At 40.6% G+C, this 22343-nt stretch overlaps 1 protein-coding gene across 2 annotated transcripts in view; it reads right to left on the bottom strand.

Annotated features, from left to right (window-relative positions):
• ANOS1 (anosmin 1) overlaps positions 1–13826 on the bottom strand; it is a 133173-nt gene extending 119347 nt beyond the window's left edge. The window contains exon 1 of one of the 2 annotated variants that reach the window (XM_051794936.1): positions 13452–13826. In XM_051794936.1, the coding sequence (XP_051650896.1) occupies positions 13452–13796 (345 nt within the window). In that variant the 5' untranslated portion in view covers positions 13797–13826. The remainder of the gene's footprint in view (positions 1–13451) is intronic. The other variant, XM_051794935.1, reaches the window with a different exon arrangement.
• Positions 13827–22343: the final 8517 nt, after the last annotated feature.

Here is a 22343-nt window from a genome sequence, read left to right as displayed (position 1 = left end):
CAACAGCAAATGTTGCAAAGACATTTTGTTGACAATGGATGAAAAACAGGCATCAAGTGAAGGAGCACGTAGAAGCATGGGTGAGTCTTTCCCTTTCCACTTGAAATTTAACACACCTGGTAACCTGATCCTAGCTGGGATCCTTTGGCCCTGCAATGCTGACAGTATACTCTTGGGAGAACCAGCCTTTTAATGCAGATTACCATAGATTCTTCCCATTTTCTTAGGGGCTTTTTACAGTTTGTTAAAAGCTGTATGCCAACAAGAAATGTTTATTACATGGGACAATTGCTGCAGTCCAGTCTTCTAGACCACCTTGCAACCAACCTAAGACTGTGAAAGGACAGATGACAGAACAAATTAAATTCTATTGAGAAAGATATACTAAAACTACTCATACAATTCAAGCTACAGGGATATTGACTGTATCTTTCTACAGTGACGATCTTCAGTGGGAGATTTACGCTGCCTCATCACATTGGCATAAAATTTCCCACAAACATAAAAGCACTTCATACACCAAGTTTTTAGAATACAGTTTGATAACTATCTAATGAAAACATACTATAAAAAGAAAATTAATCTCTCTTCAAGGCAGTAGTGAAGCATTTGTCATTAACACATCTGGTTACCAGAAATATAGCTGTTTTGCAGAGCAATCATTTGCTGACAGGTCCATCATGTTTCAGACCTTTCTGGCATCAGGTGAAAGAGGTAAAACGCAAATCAGGTTAATTTGCATTGAAGTTATTGAAAGGCTTGTAACTGAGCTCAAAGCTCACTCAGCTCAACTGAGTCAAAGCTCACCTTAAGTCCCTACCCATGCCACAGTATTATAAGCCTCCAGTTAATGCAAACAATTGGATAGGAAATTTCACAGATTTCCACTGCAAGTATCAAACTGGTTCTGATGTCTAGCATTTGCTTTTATATCTTTAATCTAAATCAACAGCCACAAAAGAAAAAACATAATAATATATACCCTTAAGCTCATAAAATACGGACAACTGTGGTTAATACCAGTTGTCAATAACTTGTACTACGAGCAGGCATTCTATATTAATTTTTTTTCTTTCTCAAATCATTCTTTTTTGCAGAACTGACAAATATTTTAGTTGTTCCATCTTTGGAAAGTGTCAGATACTGGTGGTATGATCCAGGTATTCTATCCCAATCGTAATGTTTCCTTCCATTTTACTAGAATTCTCACCTGTGTAAAGCAAATAAGAAACACAGTGAAGGGGGTTGCGGTACTACAAGTATATTGATAATATTCAAGTTTCTTTTTCATTGGACTGGGGAGCTCTGCTCGATTTGCTTTCTCAGTAGGAAGTTCATGGGTGAGAACAACTTGACTGAGGCTCGATCTATACCAGATGGATCTCCTAGGTATGAGTAAATATCTTAGGGGTATGAAAATTTTACATCTGCTCCTGTTATTAAGAGGATAAGCCATGCCTGTTGATGAAACTTACAGGGATGTTTTGGAATCCCTGAGGGTACCTGGATACAGGGAGTAACAATCAGTAACTGGTCAATATTCCATTAAAAAAAAAAATTGTTTACTCCCTTCAGTGGTACTTAGCTCTGATTACATCAAAAATTGCTTCTACCTTCCTTAATACCTTAAAGAATCTCTTCTAAAAATATCTTAATTTGAAGTCAAAGTGTTTTATGTCTGACAAATAACTGGTAATTCAGTTTTACTTTGTCCTAATGGCATAGTACCATTTACCACCACTTTGAATTGCAAAGGAAGATGTCACGATACAGTAGGATCATATTTAAAAAATTCAAGTTAATTGTCTTTAAGCAGCATACTGGGACTTTTCTTGGGTTTATCTATAAACTTTGAAAGGTCATTTCCAGTATATTTTCACTGGCCTAAGCTTATTTCCATTTAAATCACTGGATACATTACTATCAAGCGTAGGGATATAAGATTCAGGTTGGAAATGAAAGCTCCAGAAAAATCCTGTCAAACTACTAATTACATAAATTGAAGAACCAAAAAGTATGAGTCAGAAGTCTGAAGGATCTCCGACTAAAGAAAGCAATATCAGCTTATACTACATTAATGTGTAAAGCTCTTCAGTCTGTAATACTATCTGTGTCACATTTTCTACTCCAAAACAAAGGCAGTCAGTATATTCTTTTGGAAACTCTAAATGTTCATGCCTTTTTACAGTTTGGAAAATGGCTCGAGTTACGTTTAACTTTCAAGTTTAGTCCACATTGCTGCTCTTCTTTTCTACTTAAGGACAGTTTTGAATACTGGAATGAGTCTTGAAATAATAATTGTTTCCTGTTGCACATTTATTGCCACTGTAATTACAGCTTTTCTTCTGTCCAGTGCTCAAATGCCTACGTCTGTGATTCTATGAATAAAGTAAATCTTTTATGAGATGAATTAATATGCTGCATATTGAAGGCATTCCTACTTCACTTGGTCAGTGAGGATCCACTAGATAAAAACCAAAAGCCTTCTGTCTTTCCCATTATTTATTCAATTTTTCAACTCAAAGAAAAAAATCAACAATAGCTGCTAGCTGCAAGAATCTACATCTTCTTTCCTTATTTATTCTGACAAACATGTCCCGTAGCTGCTACTAAGTACTATATGAAGTGACACACACTTCATTAATTGGATTATTTTTACCTTTTTGGGTCAATTTGTCTAATTCGAAGTGTTCCTTCCACTGACTGCAGATGCAGAGTGACCAATGCTTGGTTAATTCATGATCTCGCAGTTCATAGTTGCACAGAAAGAAATCTCAAAAGAGAAGAAAGCCTTAAGCTCTCCTAGTTCTAGTTCCCTTCCCAAAATTGCTAGATAGGAATCAAATGTCAACATATTATACACTCTTTGTGACTAAGAAAAATGGGGGCAGGTAGTGATGTGATTCATTATTGTCTAGTTGTGGTTACACAGTAATGTGCTTTTATTATTTTCAAAAGGAGCTATAACCATCACCTAACAAAAAAAAAAGCTACCCTGTTGAAATAGTTTCTATGTAGGGATTCAAATTCTGAAAAAAAATGACAAGCAGTCACTGTACTAGGACAGAAACATAATGACAATGATGATGATGATGATGACAGTAATACTAATACTTCTACTAATAGTAAATTGTTATCACCCCTTCCTCACTATTTGCTGCCTCACTGTCAGCCATGTACTAAATTCAAAGAAAATCCAAAATCTTAAAGCAAGTGAGGTTAAAAAATGAATTTATAGTGTCTAGGTCCAAAAACGCCCTGAGGCCTGACTGGAATGTTCCAGTCATTAACAGTTAAAAAGCATTAGAAGTTAAATACAAATGATGTATAGTCCCTACATTCATGGCCTAAATTATTAGATGGGAAATCATGTTCATGTACATGAGCTGTCATCACATTTCTTTTTTTAAAAAATAGAAATTAATGTGAATATAACTTCCCTAAAGAGTAATCTCTTAAAAAAAAAGAAAAACAGATTTATGTTTTAAAATTCTCATAAGAATGGCAAAAAAGGTTGAAATATGTTTGTACTGGATTAATAGAGTACATTATTCTCATCCAATCTTCACCATCAACCTCAATTTCTGACTCTATGGATAGAAGACATTTCCTCTAAAGCAATCCTATTTCCCTCATATTATCTTATAATAGGATCCATGACAGCTGGACTGCAACCCTCACAGGCAGAGAAAAGAGTCTTCACTACCTTGGCTAGGTTTGCAGTTTCACTTGAGACCACTTCAGAAATTACAGTGGCAGCAGTTTGTCTTATTTCTGACTTAAAAGACATCTTTGTAGTAGACAATGTCCAACATACTGCCTGGGGAGGCCACTTCACTTAATCACTGTATGGGAATAAAACATATGTCCAGCTTTTGTTTCCTCATACGAACAAACTTTACTACATATGTGCAATACAGTAAATCCATCACTTCTGAAAATGCACAGAACACATGCATAAGAAGATTCAAAGCTTTTTCCAAAGAATAGGGATTACTATTTATTTCAGAATACATGTAAGTAAATCACAGTATTGACTCAAGAGAGCAGGCAGCCATCACCAGAAAATATTTCTGGTTGAAAACTCTCCGGAGAGTAAGTTCATAATGTTTGGAGAGCAGGAATCATTCAGAAAGCCAAAGTAGCCTGTTTCTTTGTCCCTCTTTTTCACAATCTGTCAATATGGTTAAAGGAAAAGACAGAAGTGAGGAACAAGTTGCCATCACCAGGACACACTCAGTCCATAAACTGCCTCCAGACTCGCAAGTTACTTTTAGGAAAGAAATAAATGAAAACAAGTTGAAAAGAAGCCAGTCACAGGTCAGTAGCTTTATCTGGACAGGCTCCACACCTGAGCACCCCTAATCTAGAACAGATTTAATATTTATGTGCCTGCACTGGTATACATGACAGGACCACAAATTGGTTAGAATTTTGTGGTGAATTTTCTTGGAAGTTTTACCAGTAACAAAAGGATTTTCAAAACATTTTTACAAACTACAAACAAGAAAAATTGACCTTTTGAAACAAAATAAAACTCCAAGCAGCCAACAAAAAAAAAGAAATAAAAAACATTCACAAAAACATTTACAAACAACTTTCCCTACACCCATTGTACCTGTTCTCTGTTTCCAGCCTTAATTTCAATTAATCGTGTCACGGTAAATTTTACAGTGCCCTCTTCTTCTAGGTAATTTCACTTTGTAGTACTGCAAGCTTGTAGGAGGTCACCTATCTCCACTTTTCTCCCTTCTCAGACTCTGTGTCTCTTCTTTTGCTTCCCCTGCAAGTTCCAGAGCCATGCCTTCCTCAGGAATCTCAGCTGCTTACTAGGACAGTCATATCTTTTGCAAAATTGGGACAACTCTCTTCTTTTTTAAAGGACGATTTATTGTAATATGCAGACCAAGACAAAAACAAAGCAAAATATGCAGTGTCCTTAACTTAAAGATATAATAAGTCATAGGGGGACTTTCTTATGGTGAAAATGTATTTTCCTGTATTATATATGTACTTTGATGTCTTTAACAGTCCAGAAGAGACACAGAGGCAAAAACATGATTCGCAGAAGACAAAAGAAATTTGATAAAAACTTTGGACTGGGGTTTTCCCCAAATCTGGAAATATTTGATATTCTTTTTAGTGAAAGGAATTGAATGTGTTGATTTTTTTTAATCAGAGATGAAAGGAACAGTACTCTACTTTCAAGTTTAAAGAGTCCACTTACCTTTCAACACCCCCAGTTCTTCACCTCTGTGTCCTGTGATGTCTTGGTCATTAAAAGACTAAAACATGGATACAACTAGAGTTGGGATACCAAGTTCACAACACTCTACTTTGTTGACAAAGGCTGCATGGACCTAGTTTCATACATGGACCTGATCCAGCTGAAATCAACAGAAGGCTTTTCATGGACTTCAAAGGTTTTTGAAATATAAGGCCTTATAAGGCTCAGCTGTGGGAAAGGTCAAAAAATGAAGATTCTTGGTGTAAACTCCTAGACAAGTGCTTTTTTTGGTTCAAGGCTAACACTCGCTAGGCACTAACTACTAAATATTAATACCAATGTGTCTGTCTTCTGTATGATGTTCCTGATGGTCATTAATACTATTTTCAATCTTTAAAAATATGGATGCTAAATTACAGTACTTTCTTTTTCTGTTTACAGAAGTTGTCTGTGTACTCAAACACAGATAATCTGGGAAAGTAAAAATTCACATTGAATTGCCAATAGAGATGTAGGCCAGCTTGTGAATTAAGAATCTCCATTTGTAGACACACACAAACTCAGCACTGAGTCTTAAGAAGTTTGCCCTTTGCAAAATGACAAATGTTGAGCATCTGGAAAATCAGTCTGTTTTTCAAGCTATCTCAGAAATGTACTGGGGTTTTGGACACTTTCTAAACCAAATACTTTTAAATATAGTTCAGAGCACTAGTTAATTACAGAGACAACCCCTATACCGACAACTAATAAAGTTTTAATAACAGTTTTAATAACAGTTTTAATATGAACACTACCTATCTTATAAACCTTTCACTCTGTAGTAAGTGGATATATCTTCCAATGGAAAAAGGATTTACATTTTAGTACTCTCAGTGTTTTTCTTTCAAAAGTTTACTAATGCTTTTCAGAAGCAACATCTCTTCCCTCTCTCCCACATGCGTGTGACATTAAAACTATGTTTTGCCAATATTTTCTATACATAAATGTCTGTCTCAAAACATATTAGTAACATTCCTGTTGGATGTATTGCATCTGGTATCAGGCACATTTACCAAATTAACAGAGATTTTAATTTTATGAACACAAGCAAGCTAGCATAAAGATTTTTTTATTAATATGTAAGCATCCACAAATAAAATGCGAGAAAAGTATCTTGGCAACTCTTATTGTTCAATACAATTGTTAATCATTCACTTAGGTTTTCATACAGTTCATTTGCTTTGCATTTAAAACTTACACTTGAGGCACAGACAGACATTTTAATTTGAGAAAGCAATGGGCAAGTTTAAGGTCCTGAATCTGCATAATCAAAACTGCTAGAAAACAATGACCCAGCTTTGTAACCCCCACACTCATATCAACCATGCAAGCTATCACCGATGCCAAAGACATTTGAGTCTAGTTATGACAAATCGAATATAACTCCCACTGAGATCAGGGAGGTTCATAACAAACCAGGGAGGTTACAACAGCAAAGACTAACTGTGGTTCAATCCCACAATATGGTGAGTAATGCAGGTCTTTTCACTAGATGCAACCATTATTATTCAAAACAAACCTTTCACCTTCGAAGTTTTCACATAAGATCCTAGTAGAAGATCCATGCACTTCTTGTTCACAACAGCAGATCTCAATAATAAGAGCACATCAAATGCCAGAATAATTATCCAGATCATGCACCGTATTAACAATAAAGACAGGTAAATGATTGGGACTTCTAACAAGTTTTGAGGAAAACAAAGTAGTAAAAAATGTTAAAATCTGTCTGTGGAAATAAATTAAGAGCAGTGTTCCTTACAAGACATATGAAAATCAGAATTATTTAATACAAGGACTATTTTTGGAAAGGAAATGAGTACTAAAATGGCAACACGAGCTGACGGCATACATCTTCACACGTAGAAAAGATCATGAACATGTCCCAAAAGATCTAAGCAAACTCAAGTGTCTCAGCAGCCTGTCCACTGGAACTGAAATGTTCTGGAAATAACACACTACATTCTACTACATCTCATTATGAAACTACCACATATCTTTTCAAAAGATTTCATGAAAAACAATTTAGTTTCAGAACTATTCAAGACAGTTACAATAAATGGTTTCCTCGTGATCTTCACCTTTTTTACAGCAGAGCACAGAGAGACACATGGACCCTACACTTTCGGCCTATCCTACCACCTTCCCAGCTGGAACCTAGTGCAGATTTTTGCAGGTGAAGTCACTTTGGAGTTACAAGCAATACGAAGGCAGATGTGCTGGCATTTAAACAACTAGCTGCCTGACTTGTAGGTGAAATCTGGTATTGGTTATCTAGAGATAACCACTTGCACACTATTTGCTTGCAGATATACAATCTCAGAACCTTTTATTATTTACTTAGAAGAATTACCTGTTTTCCACCAAAAACTTGTCCTGACAGGTAACAGTCCTTCCACAACAGTAAAAACAACCTGCTAGCACCATATAGTTATCAGCCACTCAATATAATAAACTTTTAAGACCTTATTCTTCCCTCTCACAGCTACTAAACATTATGCTTCATATGGTTCTATTAGCTTAAAACAATGTTTTTTCACACTTTCAAAAGCAATTTTGAGTTAGCCTTGGCTCATCTAGCTTAGTACTAATTCCCAAGTACCAATCCATAGTACATTACTATCAGATTTACACTAAATCCCATTTACAAGGGGAAATTTCTCTCTAATTTCCTTCCATGTATCATGAAACTGGCTTACCACTTGAGGGATGTCTATGTTGTATCAAAATTTTCAACTACAATTCATCCACTACTAAAATAAGTCAATTTAGGAATTAACACAGAACCCCTATGCGACCAGGTTCATCCACAGTGTTGCTGGTATGTTTCTAAACAGTACCCATCTTAACGAGTTTAAACAATCTCTCATGAGCCTCTTCAAGCAGCAATCACAATTCTGGATCACACTACATGAATAAATCCCAACATACCTGGACTTCCCCCTTAAGAATAAAGAAATGGATTTGCTAAGATTCAATTTACTAATGAAGATTACCCACCAAAAAAAAAAACCAAAAAACCAAAATCAAAGAAAACTACATGAGATGTCCTGATATCTAAAAATATGGGAAAAAAAACTGATTTGACTTAGCCCTAGCATTTTTTAATGCATTGACAATCATAAATGGACATACATGAACTCATGTAAGAAAATATAAATTGTGAAAATTAATTTAGAAGTGAGTAACAATATTTAGCAGGTGTTATACCTTCAAAATGTAGCTAATTCTATTATCTTTTCTAGTCACTCTTCCACACTTGGAGTACTAGGCCCAGTGTTGGGCTCCCTGTTACATGGAGAGACATGGACTTAGTGGAGGGAGTTCAGCAAAGGGAACGTAGTATCTCTCACGTGAGAAGAAGCTACGAGAATTAGGAATGTTTAGCCTTGAATAGAAAAGGCTCAAGGGGTTCTCATCGATGTTTATAAGCATCTGACTGGAGAGAGTAAAGAAGATGGAGCCAGACTCTTCTCAGTGGTGCCCAGTAACAGGACAAGAGGCAATGGCCAACAATTGAAACGTAGAACACTCCATCTGAACATAAGAAAACACCTTTTTCTTACTGTGAGGGTGATTAAACATTAGAACACTTTGCCAGGAGGTGCTGCCCAGCCTCAGCTATTCTGTCACTCTTCAAGCATGTGGCTTTGGCCTCTCCTGTGACTCCTTACCACGAACGGAGCCAGTTTTACTGGCAAGTACCTCTAATTCTTGTGGCATGTTCTACCACCCGCTCAGCTTTTGACCCAGTAAGCAAGACTAACTGCTCCTCTGCCTTAACTAACTTAGCAAGTTGGACACATTAAGCAGGAAGATACCTGAGAGGTCTGTAACAGATGCCAACTAAGACAAAAGTTCCACAGGTTCACAAGTCCAAGTAACTTTCTGTAACATTTTTGTGCTATACCTTTAGCCTAAGTAGTTACACTGATGTCCAAGCTCTTATTCACAAAAAAAACTTCTAATCATGCTGGTTTTAGAACATGGTTTAGATGGCTGTCTGGCTGTAGAGATTAAAATCCAAACTGTGTTTTCACTCAACTTGAAAACAGAATGCTAAAGGTCACGCCATTTTTGCTCCCCAAAAATGGAAGGAGTTCATCCACAACTAATATCATAGATGCAAAAGGCTACATCCAGAGATAGCAATGCAAGGAATTCAGTCTCATTCCAATAAAACAGGCAGGTTATACAGAAAATCCCTAGCAAAACTAATCTGAGTATTCAAGTCTCTTTTCCAGCTAGCTGTACGAGGTCCCCATTTATATACATACCCTTTCCAAGAATGCAAAAACTTGTGCATTAATGGACCTCATCTTATGAGGGTTATACCTACTGTACAGGGTTACTACAAAACCAGATTCACAAATAAACTCCGAATACCTCAGATTAGAACTCCTACCTTTTTCCTGAACATCAGCTAAAACTCTGAGAAGGGAACTGCCTTAATAAGAAAATATTGAGGGGAAAGAATGTATCCAATGACATCACTCTTCTTTACAACCTTGGTCCCTCTTAAAATAGTATGCCTTTTTCCACACAGGATTCACATTCTTGGTGTTTCTTCTGGAGCCAGACACTTTAGTCCTTCCTCTCATTCCAAACTAGAGGAGGAATCACCCTTCCCATCTCATAAGGGCAGCTTACTAATACACAGGTATGCTCTTTTAGGTAACAGCCAAATGCATACAACACTGATTATGATACAGGACATGATTCAAATCTACACCTCACCTTCTCCTCCATTGTAAGCAGGCCACTTGACAGTCATGTCCTTCCTTACTCTTGTCATTGTCCTCTGTTCAGGTGTTTTACAGAGAACTTTGTCAGAAAAAAAGCACAGCAGTAGAAACTCTACTACTTGCCAAGGCAGTGACCCAAGAGCATGGACAGGTTCCAACGAATGCTCTGATTACTCCCTCTATACATGTGATGCAACAGTCATTGTAAAACCCTAATCTCAACACCCAAAATGGCTAAAAGTGAGTATCTTAAACATTAGGGTAGAGAGGGGAGTTCTGGTCACAGGTCAGTGAATGCTTCGTTTGGTGATGTCCGGCGGCCCAAATTACAGAGCTGAGATAAATATGCCACTTACATTTTTTGTTTGATTGTTTTTTTTATGAAGGGACTTTGTACCAGCATGCTCTGTGAAAGTTCCCAGCTTGAAGATAGGCCATAGATATAAAACATACATATTTCATTGGGCAATAAGACCTATGTGATGCATAAGTCCCATACTGATCTCACATATCCTTTGGTGTAACCTCTACACAGAACTTCTCAACAATCTCAAAACTGGAAAAGTACCCTGGTCATGGGGATTTTATAGTAAAAAAGCAGGCATCTGTGCCTCTTCAACAAACATTCTGAAGATTAAAGATTTTTGATTTAGGTGGCTGATTCCTCCTCTAGCTCACATCAGTAGTCTACATGGGGGAAAAAAAAGTATATTATTTGACCCGTATCTAGGTAAAAATAATTTCCTACTGACAACACACCTTTAAAATGGGCTTTGAAGCATAAATTAATGTAAATTAAAAAATAGATTTTTTTAAAAACAGAACACCTCTCTTGGCCCATTCACAGAAAGGGACATTAAAGAAAAATGGGTGAAAATTCTCTGTGAAGGGAAAAAGAATTACAATCTCTTGTGATCATTTTGGAAATTGGAAAAATATTAGTCAGCTAATATCCTCAAACAAGGAGCCAGAAGGTATATTATTAACCCAGATTTCCTATTCATACTACTCCATTCTCTCTAAAAGGCTGTTACTAATGTGACTTTAGTACCATAAACTATGTGAAATGAAGTCTCTCTGAAGTGTTGGGGATGTCACCTCTCACAAAGCTGTTGTCTCCCTGATCCCACCGCTGAGGTTGTATCTAAAGCAGGGTTGGGAAATCAGTGGGTTAGTTTTCTTTCAATTCTTTCTCTAACTGGAAGACACTAGAGTTCCTTCCTGCTCCAACTGGGACGAGCTAGTGTTTAGTTTGCTTCAAAGGTTGAATCAGATTACAAGATAAGTGGGCATCTCTGAAATGAAAAGAACTCCAGAAATTGCTACTAGTTGAGATGAAAAGAGGAGGGGAGTGGCTAGAAGGAGGGAGAAGAGAAAGGCATGAAAGGAACATCTTATCCTTCAGCCTTTATGGAATAATAGGGCCCAAACCTGCATGTCCTACAGTCCGCTGTGTCTTATCAGTCTCCTGTGCGAACACTGGATGCATGATGTACTCTAAATCTCTCCTCCTTTCCCTCATTAAAAGACAATGGAGAGCTTAACTTTTATAAACGAGAGCACTTTATCTTCCAAACATTACAGTCATTTCATGTCTAGCAGGAGTTTAATCCCTGGTAATTTATATAAATTACTGTGTGCTTTAGCAAGTTGGGGTTAAAACTCTGAGATTCTCAAATGATTACAGAAAACCAGCCAGTTTTCAAGACCTAAGTGAGTAATTCCCTGCTTATTTCACCCTGGTTAATTAAAATATAATCACGATTGTTTGGCAATGTGCATTCTGTCAGCAGTTTTACATCGTGAAAGATATCTTGCCAAGAAAACACACACACCAAACAAAAAAAAAAAAAAAAAAAAAAAAAAGCCTTTCACCACGAATTGGCTTGATCTAAACTGTCTCTTTAGCCACTGAAACTGTGAAACAAGTTACAACTTCTTAACAACGCAATAAAAAATACTAACCCCTCTCTGGGATAATGAACTATTTTAATGGGTACCCTCCTTTCAGACCATCCCGTGATGCAGGGACCACGATGACAGCGCTCCTCCGCCCCCGGCCTCGGCGGAGCCCCGCGGCGGCCGGGACAGGGCAGGGCAGGGCAAGGTAATCCCTTCCCCACCCGCTTCGGGGTGCACCCTCGGTTTCTTCAACCCAAATCCTGTTGCAGACACCCGAACACTTCTGCTGCCGTTGCAACGCACATACTCAGCCTTCCTTTCACACTGTTTGTTGTTTTTTTTTTTTATTAATCGGGTTATCCTTAAATACCTCTCAAACCTCCCTTTTCTGCCAACACCTTTGCCCCGAATGCTGCTCCACCCAAAGCATTTGCCCAGGCCCTCCCGGTTTCTCACTGCCCGGAAAGCCCGGGGTGAGCGAGCGGCGCTCCCCGCCGGGTGCCCGGGGCGGTGCGGAGACGTGCCACCCCAAGTGGCGAGCGTGGCTCCCTTCCCACCCAGCTGGTCAACCCTTTCCCAAAGGGGCCTGGGTGCTCGGGAGGGAGGGAGATGGACTTGCAGCTCTGAAGGGTTTCCATCATTCGGATGAAGTCGACTCGTTTTAATATTTGCGCAGTGTAGAACAGGTGGGGGACGGAGAAGGGAAAGGTGCGCGTGTAACTGGAAAAGGGGAAAGGACGGGCAGACACACTCTGCTCTTGCACCAGCTCCCGCACTGCTTTCAGCATTTCATTTTATGCCCCGCAGGTCTCCCGCTACTTCAACCACTTTTCCCCCCACTTTATCCCTATTTCCTCACTCCCGTTAGCCAGAGATGTGCCTCTCTGTCCCAGGAAAAAAAAAAAAAAACAGTGTTACCCCCACCCTCACCTCCCAGGAGGTCGGAACTACGTATTACACGTTCCCGGTTATCGGTCTTAAAAAATAGGCTCAAACTTTCACACCAGGCTGGAGAAGCGAACCACCCGCGGGTGCACCGCAGGCAGGCGGGGGATCGCGGCCGCACCGCCCGCAGCCCGGCAGGACGAGCGCACCCTGGCCCGGGAGCACCGAGCTGCGGCCGCCCCGCCGCACCACCGCTTCGGACACGGCCGGAGGCAGCTCCCGGGGCCCGTCCCGCCCTGACAGGGACAGGGGCAGCGGCCGGGAGCGTTGGGCACCTGCGAGCAGCCAGGGCAGAGCGGTGTCCCCGCCGCACCCCACGACCCGCCCGCGGCGAGCCTGGCCGGCACCCACCGGCACCGGCGGCGCTCGACGTTGCCGCGGGGCCGTGCCCACCTGTCCGGAGACTGCAGGTGCCGCCGGCGGCTCCCGCAGCGCGCCCACCATCCCCTGGGGGCGCGGCACCCCAAGTTTGCCAAGAGGCGCTCCGGCCCCGGCCGTCCTTTCCGCCCCCTCCCCGCCCCGCCGCGCCGGTGCCGGGGGACACTCACCCTCCGGCGGCGGCAGCGGGGCTCCCCTGCGCGGCGCCATGCCCCTACCTGGAAATGCTTGAAGAAGGCGGAGATGCGAGTGATCTGGAGGCTCAGGCACCTGGAGGTGCATCTGGCGGTGGAGAAAACCTCGTCCTGCCTGCGGGCGGAGGCGGCGGCCCCCGGCCCGTCGGGGCTGCCGCAGGCGGCCGTCACCCAGAGGATCAGGGCGAGGGACGCGCCGGGCGCCCTCCGCACCATCGCTCTGCGGGAGAGGAGGGCAGAGGGGCGGCCGGGCGGTGCGGGGGGCGGCAGGCGCCGGGGTGAGCTCGCTCCCGCTCGGCGGGCTGGTGCCGGGCTGCGCCGGGGACGGACACCTCTGCGCGCAGAAACTACACAAGAAAGTTCAATCATTCAACTCCCCTCACCCCGTCCTCCCTCCCTCCCCGGCTCACAGCCCTCCCCCGGCGGCAGCGGGCGGGCCGATGCTGACAGCGGCCGCGCCATTGGCTGCGCCGAGCGGCAGCGGCGGGCGGGCGGGTCCTGTGCCCGCGGGCAGGTCGGCGGGGCCGCCCCGGCTCCCGGACCCTCCGCCGGAGCCGCCACCTGCGGGGCTCGGAGCGGCCCCAGGAGCCCCACGCTCTGTCCTTGCCCGCAGGCGGGCGGGGTGGGGGTCCCGCCGCGCTGGCGCAGCACTGAGTGGCGGAGCACAGGTAACCAGTCTTTACACCCTGGTTAGTGCCTTTTATTTCTTCTTTAAAAGAAAAAAAATAAAAAGAAGAAGAAGAAAAGAAAAGGACGGGGTGACAAGAACGCATGGAAATCACTTTTTTTAAACTCGGTGTGTTTCTTACAGAGAAACACTGCGGTGAGCGCCTGTCCCAAGGTGAAACCCATACAGGCTCCTCTGAAGAGTTATTTAAAAATGAAAACCTACAAGTCATTAGTCCAAATACCTCTGGGTAATAGCTGCAAAAATTAAAATAGTGCCTTGAGCTGTAAAATGGCCACCATACAGTATATATGAGCCTAACATCCTTTCTCTCTGCGCCGTCAGTTGCAGGGCTGGGAGCGTGTGCCGCAGTATGTAGCACAGAGGTTACGTACCACATTCCTCTCCCTGTTCAGGCTGTATGGACTCCTCCCGTCGCAAGTATGTGCTGCTAGAAAGAGCAAGTGGATCATTCCTCTCTGGAGTCTGTGGATTGAGCCTCCTGAACTTGAAAATAAGTAGACTTAGGCCGTTTCAGGAGTTAATACTACATTAGTTACTAATACTAGTAGGAGTTTAGTGTGGTTATCAAACCCTGTATTAAACAGACTATAGGAGTCATCTTTACTGAAACAAGTTTTAGCATAAGCTAAGTGTTCATTAGGAAAGTCATCTAAAATCTCATAAAAAACAGCAAGATCTTCAACCAGTCTGGCTTGTACTAATTTTACATAGCTATAATTCCTCTGTGGATGTTCTTATGGACACAACTGTGAAATAAAGCATACTCCCCAATTCTTACCACACTATATGCATACACCTTTCATAAACCTATATATGTCAGAAATCCAAAATATAAAAAGTTCTACTGCATCCAAACTAATAAATCAGTTGTTAAATTCTACCTTCATACTCTAGCTATAGTTTTACTATCTTATCACAAAAGGTACAGATTAAGAAGAGCTCTTGTCGCGAGTATTGGTAACATACAAATATAATAGAAAGCAAGACAAATTTTAGTTTAGATGTTACTTTGCAGCTTACAGTGTCTCGTCTGCTGACCAGAAATCTTCATTTGAGAAAAGCCAGTAGGCCAGATTCAGTCCTACAAGTGCTCTGAAATGGAGATGACAGTTTGTGCCCTTGGATGCTTAAAGGAGTGCAGCTCCCAAAAGACAAGGTCACCTGCAACATCCTGGCACAGAAGTTGCCCTGCTGATTGCACTGTTTAGCGTATTCTGCCAGCTATTTGGAAGTGCCCTGGTTAAGCAAGGAAGACCATCTCAGCTACACCTCCTGAAGTCTTCCTCATCTTTGCAGTTGGAATGATTACCTTTCCTCTTGCAGTGAGCAGGCATCATAAGCGGTTCAGAAATGCTTTCCCCAGTTCTGACTGATTCCTCACTGCTAGAGAACTGGTTACTTTGCCTAATCCAGCAGCTCTATATTTACAAAGGAAAAACAAGACATTATAGAATAACACAGAAATAAATGCACAGTCCTAGCAATATTGTGAGAATAGTGTTGAGGCCTCAGTAGTAAGCTCAGAACTTCCCAGTTGCTACATGACAAGCTTTTAAATAGGTTTTCTTAAGCCCTGACTAAAAATTTCACAACTTTTTGCCTTGAGTCAGGAAAAGAAAATTGCTTTGCTGATTCATAGTGTTTACAGGTACACTGAATGCATTGAACTTTTACCATATTTTAGTAAATAATAACTGCCTGAAAATGTATGTAGCTATTGTAAATCAGATGTATATCTAGAGAGGCCAGGTGGTTCTGTAGATATATCCCCTCCGTGTTAATACCAATGCATTTTATGTCATATATTATAAACCCCAGCTTTAAGTAAAAGGGTACGAATCCCATTTCTTTTGTTTTATAAAGTCTGGTAGTAAAGAGCATAGAGCCCTTAATAATAAAAAAATTATTGAATACACAGTTTACTCTGTTGCTTTTGTTTGAAAGCTCATGGCTACACAGATCGTCAGTGTAGTCTGTGAATTCTTTTTCAGTAAAGGCTGACTTGGTTAGCACACAAAAGACTGGCTGTTCACTTCCAGTAAAACTGTATTCACACAGGTCCTGTTCCATTATGTGGAGATTAAGAAACAAGCTCAGTAGCTCAAGAATTTAGTAGGTAACTAAAACCCACTATGGGCTAAATATCCAATAGACAGAAAGAGAAGATACGCAAGTTTGTAAGCACACTCATTTTAAAGATGTCAATAAATTGGCTACAGAATACAGAAAATTGGAAATAAATTATGTATACAGTTCGACCAACCTATAAAGCTGATTGTGGTCTATAATGAGATAAATAGACATATAGACACGTTTGTATGTTTTGCTAACTTCTTTTTTTGTCAAATTGCATTAAATAATCTTTTCTTATTAGAAGAAGTAGAATTAGTACTAACAAAGTCTTGCGAGTGCAGATTATTGGTTTTATGCTAAAATATACGAATTGTTTTCTTGCCTGTGCTTCCGAGTAGTCTGATAATGTTCAAATGAGCTTTTTTGCAGACCAGCTTCCAGAAACTCGGGCCTGTTTTTCTGCAGGAGACAGCGCCACATGCTGGCTTTGCGAGGTGAGAGCCACTGGGCTTTGTGCCGGTTTGTTTCTGGTTAATGAGTTGGTTTTAATCGATTTTGAATTAAGATAGCTTCATCTTAAGTAATTGCTTCTTACTCTAAAGGGAATTGCCAACATTACACTCTAATTTCAGGTAAGGAAATAAAGGAGATAATGTTAAAAATATTTATTGTTTTCACGTAAACCCCTGTATTCTAGCTCACTGATTTAGTTAATTGTATTAGATCATCCTAATGTGCCATTTATTAATCAAATCTCTTCAGCTTTAATTATTTTATATCAAAAATTATCGTAACTCTGGGTACAACATAATCCCGAAACCCTCTCCAGGAACTCAGCGTGCTTGGGTGCCTCTCTGAAGTGCCTGTGTGTAGGGAATAAACACGATGAGTCAGAGATCTATGTGCTCTGATCTTGTCAGCATCACAGAGACATGATGGGATGCCTCCCATGACTGGAATGTTGCAATGGAAGAATATCTGTCTTTTAGGAAGGACTATAGGAATAAAACTGGGGGGGAGGTGTTGCCCATTATGTGAGAGAGCAGCTGGAGTGCATGGAGCTCTGGCTGGGGACGGATGAGAAGGCAGCTGAGAGGACAGGTAAAGGTGACATTATAGTGGGTGTCTGCTATAGGCTACCTGACCAGGAAAAGCAAGTGGATGAGACCCTCAACAGTCAGATGAAAGCAGACTCAAGTTCTCAGGCCCTGGTCCTTGTGAGGCATTTCAACCACCTGAACACTGGCTAGAGGGACAGCACAGCAGGGCATAAGCAATCCAGATTCCTGGACTGCATTGTTGATAACTTCCTCCTCTGAGTGATAGAGGAGCCAAAAAGGAGAGATGATCTGCTGGACTTCATACCAACACAGAGGGGCTCTTTGAGGTGTGTAGATCAGAGGCAGTCTTGGTGGCAGAGACCACGAGATAGTGCAGTTCAGAATCCTGAGGGCAGAGAGGAGGGGAAATACAAGCTCATGACCCAGGACTCGAGGAGAGTAAACTCTGCCCTCTTCAAAGATCTGTTTGAAGTAATCCTATGGAATGAAGTCTTAGAAAGAAGAGGGACTAAAGAAAGTCAGTTAATATTTAAGGGTCACCTACTCCAAGCTCAAGAGCAGTCCGTCTCAATGAATAGAAAGTTGGGCAAAAATGCTAGGAAGCCTGGATGGATGAACAAGGTGCTCCTTGTCTGAGCAATACTCAGACACAGAATAGAAGCATACAGAGGATGAAAGCAAGGACCAGTAACTGCGAGGAATACAGAAACATTGCTGGGCATCCAGGGATGAAGATAAAGTCCAAATGGAATTAAACATGGCAAGAAATTTCAAGGGCAACAAGAAGGACTTCTATAAGCACATGGGAGACAAAAGGAAGACTAAGGGAAATATGGGCCCATTGCTCAACGAGACGTGGAAAAGGCTGACGTACTGAATGCTACCTTTGCATCAGACTTTACTGGCATGACCGACCCTCAGGAATGCCGTGTTCCAAAGACCAGGGGGAAGGGTTGAAGCAAGAAAGATGTAGTCCTGTCAGAGGAGAATCAGGTCACTGAACATCTAAGTAAACTGGACATGAATAAGTCCATGGGCCCTCATGGGATGCACCCACAAGTGCTGATAGAGCTGGCAGACGTCATCATGAGGCCACTCCTGATACTTTTTGATCAGTCATGGTCATTGGGAGAAAGGCCCAAAAAGTGGAGGAAAACAAATATGACTTCTTTCTTCAGAAAGGGAAAAAAGGACAACCCAGGAAACTGCAGGCCAAGCAGCTTCAGTTCGATTCCTGGAAAGGTGATGGAGCAGCTACTCCAGAAATAAATTTTCAGGCAGATTACCTTAATCCTTAACATTTTTAATGACCTGGTTGATGGAGCAGAGTGTACTCTCAACAAGTTTGCTGATGACACAAAAAAGGGAGGAGTGGCTGATATACCGGTGGGTCATGCTGCCATCCAGAGAGACCTCGACAAGATGGAGAAACAGGCTGTCAGGAACATCATGACAGTTCAGCAAGGGGAAGTATGAAGTCCTGCACCTGGGTAGGAACAGCTCCATGCACAAATATAAATGCTGGGGGCCACACATTTGGAATACAACTTGGCAAAAAAGGACCTCAGAGTCCTTGGTGGACACTGACTTGAATATGTGCCACCATTATGACAGAAATGAAGGTGAAAGATATTCTGGTCTGCACTGGGTAAAGTATGGCCAGCAGATGGGCACATATAAGTACCCAACAGGAGGATGCAAAGAAGATGGTGATGGGCTCTTTTCAGTGGTGGCCAGTGACAGGACCAGCAGCAATGGACACTGAAACTCAGTATGTTCCCTGTGAACATCAGAAAACACTTCTTTTTCTGAGGGTGACCAAGCCCTGGTGCAGGTTGCCTAGAGATGTCATGGAGTTTCCGTCCTTGGAGATAACACCAAAGTTGTCTTAATCCAATCCTGGGCAACTGGCTATAAGTGTCCCTACTTGAGCAGAGGAGTAGGACCAGACGACTTCCAGACGACCTTACAACCTAACCCTTCTGTGATTTGAACAATATAATAATTTGAACAAGCAAATGTATTTTCAATTGCATTTCCCAAATGAAAGAGAAAGCTAAATAGAAATGTTTACCATTAATATTTACCTTGAGAACTAATTGCTTGTCTTAGTCTTCACTGAAGTCTGCAGATACTTTTTTCAGAAGCACTTATTTAATGCCGAAGTACAACTATGTCTGAACTATATGGCCTTTTTAAGTAGCAGTAGTCTGTCTGTTTTGTTATTGAATTTATGACCAGGGATTAAAGAGATTATTACATGTCCTACCTACGCTGTGTTTAGTTCACTAGTATTCAGGGCATATATGAGGAAGGTGGTGAATATAGAAGATATACAATCATTTAGATGTAATATTAGATATAGTTTTAAACTGTACTGACTGTACTTATGACTTAATGAAGGTTTGGGAGATGACCAGCTCACATATGATTCTTGATTGTGATTTCTTGGTAGAAGCAGTTCACCAGAGAAACTGTAATACCTAGATCTCTTGGAGATACTGGTCTTTCTTCTTCTGTCTGAGCTTTGAAGCCAGCCTGTGTCTCTTATACTTTTCTACTGCTCAGGGGAAAATGGAAAATTACCCTAGAAAATTAAGTGATTTTGAAAGATGCCTCCACAAACCCATTTCTTTCTGCAAGTAAAACAGTGGAAGCCAGAATTGACATTGAAATAATTAATTTGTGCCAGAAGTAATGCCATCTGAGGACAAACCTTCATACCTGTGAATGGGAGGATGAGATATACTTTCTTATGGCCTTGAACATTTCTTCAGGGATCAAATACAACTCCGTTCCTTCGGTAAGGGCAGCATAATGACCTCTTTTTTTCCCATGGGCTCTTAAAGGTGGCATATATCATTCCTTCCTCATGTGATCCCTGAAGTTAATGACCTTCCCAAACTCCTTTTAAAAAGTAGAATTTTGCATAGTCCTAAGTCAAGCCTGTAAGTAAAATCCAGAAATCTGTCTCTGTGTCTCATAGAGCTTATATTCTTCATTTGTAGGTAGAGAATTGCAGTCCTTATAATAATACTTTCTCCTGGGAGCAATTCAATAGAAATTTTCTGCGTCACATTTCCTCTTGTACAAGGGAAATCAGTGGTAGGTAGTAAGTTAGTAGTCACAGTGGAAGGCAGGACGAAGTAACAGTTCACTGTTCCAAAAATCTCATCATTTGTGTGTAAAGCAAGAGATAATAGATGCCTATCCAGAGATTTTTGAGGAAATGCAGGAGACCAATTAGGTAATTTTGGAGTATGTGGTAGGTCTCATACTGTGTGTCTGAGAAACACAAGAGCAACAAGGTCTGAGGAGGAGTTGGAAGCAAAGTGATGGGATATTTTTAGTGAGATTCACTGGGCACTCTTCCCAGACATAAGAATCATAACAGAAAACATGAAGGTGCTTATTTTAAAAGGTATTAAATGAAGAATAACTGCTGACATCATAGGTTTTCTGTAAGAAGGATTGGGTTTTTCAGTGTTAAACTAGAACTCAGTGTTGTGTGTCCTAATGCAATGCAGAAGAGAAGCAAATTCGGAAACACAAAGAGAGGCAAGATGTCTAAAACAGAAGGCTTGGAAAGCACCTTTTGCTCTGTTGTTGACAAATAAATATTTGCTATTATGTCAAGAGTAGAGAAAAGAGGTCAAAATATTTAGAATGGAAAATTATAAGAGTTTAGCTGCATGAATGGATAGAAAGGACTGAATATTAGGGACATTATGCCAAAGAATGCAGATTTAGACAAACTGTACTTTTCAAGATGTGGGAATCAAAGCCTTTAAATCAAAGATGGCACCCAAGTAATACTCATCAATGAGGTTTCATTCACAACACTAAAGAAAGGAGACAAAACAAGAAAAATTAGGAACATGGTGAACTTGAGATACCCCTAAAGAAAGGTCAGAAGGAAAAAGTGCTATTAGTTGAATGAACATACTTCCTCCCAAGGACTCTCATCTTCTTCAGGGTCACACAGAATAGGGCAAAGCCAAGGCCTTGTTCCAAATCTGTGTCTTCAACTAGTTTGCAAAAATAAGTTTTGCAGTAAAAATGTATTTTACTGGCATGTTCCCGACTGCTTCTTGTCACTTCAGTAATTTGATATTGTTTCATATTCCAAACAGACAATAATTCCTTGTCTTGCATTTTGTATATCCCTTACTTATCTTCAGATTGAACTAGAGGGTGTTTTTAAACAGGCACCACTCTTTATATCAGGAGAGAAAACAATATAGAAATCAACATATCTTGGGAGAAGTTTCTTTTTGTTCTTGTCTTACTTTAAAATGTGTACCTTATTTCTAGCCTGACTTCAGTGTTTATTAATGCTTAGATGTTGAACTTTTTTCCACCTTTTGGATAGATGAAGACTTCCTTTCATGTTGAAATCCACCTGAATGTAGGTCAGGATCTATCTGAAGCTAAGTCTGGGATAATAGGGGAGGTTACTTGCAGACCACGATTAACTTATTTATAAATTAATCAGACTGAAATTTCATTGTGAAGTTTTGCTGTATTGCAGATTCTGAAAACCTGGTTTTTTTCAGAGACTTTCCAATCTTGGGGTGTATACCTGAGGATTGGATGTGTTATTCTAGTAATGGTGTCAACAATAACATAAAGATGAAATATGGTATCTATAGTCTGTCTTATTTGTCTTCACCATATATAATTAAGAGCTACATTAGTCACTGTATTATGCTGGGAGCTCATGTTAAGTTGGTTGCACAGTAAACCTTAAAGGCTTTTGCAGACATAGGTTTTCCAAGAAACATTTGTGTCTCGTGAGTGTGACCTCCTTTCTGTGTTCCTAGATGCACAATCTCACATATGGCAGCATTAAAATACATGATGTTTAAAAATGAATTCCGATTACTGAGCAATTCAGAATTCTATATATATTATTTATTGCTTGAGTCAATAATCATGTCACATGGAAACTTTGTAAGAATTGATTTTATTATTTATTTCTAATCACCAATACACAAATTAATAAGTCAAGAACAGACAACTCTGAACTGATTAATTTCTTTATGTTTTTCCATTTACAATTTGTTTTGGAGATGGTATAGTTATAAAGGG

This window comes from Manacus candei, unplaced genomic scaffold, assembly GCF_025592945.1.
Source record: "Manacus candei isolate 608988 ecotype Guabito, Panama unplaced genomic scaffold, ASM2559294v1 h1tg000041l, whole genome shotgun sequence".
In the NCBI taxonomy this organism is placed as follows: domain Eukaryota; kingdom Metazoa; phylum Chordata; class Aves; order Passeriformes; family Pipridae; genus Manacus; species Manacus candei.
Note: the sequence above shows the minus strand (reverse complement) of the source record. Positions and strands in the feature narration are given on the sequence as shown.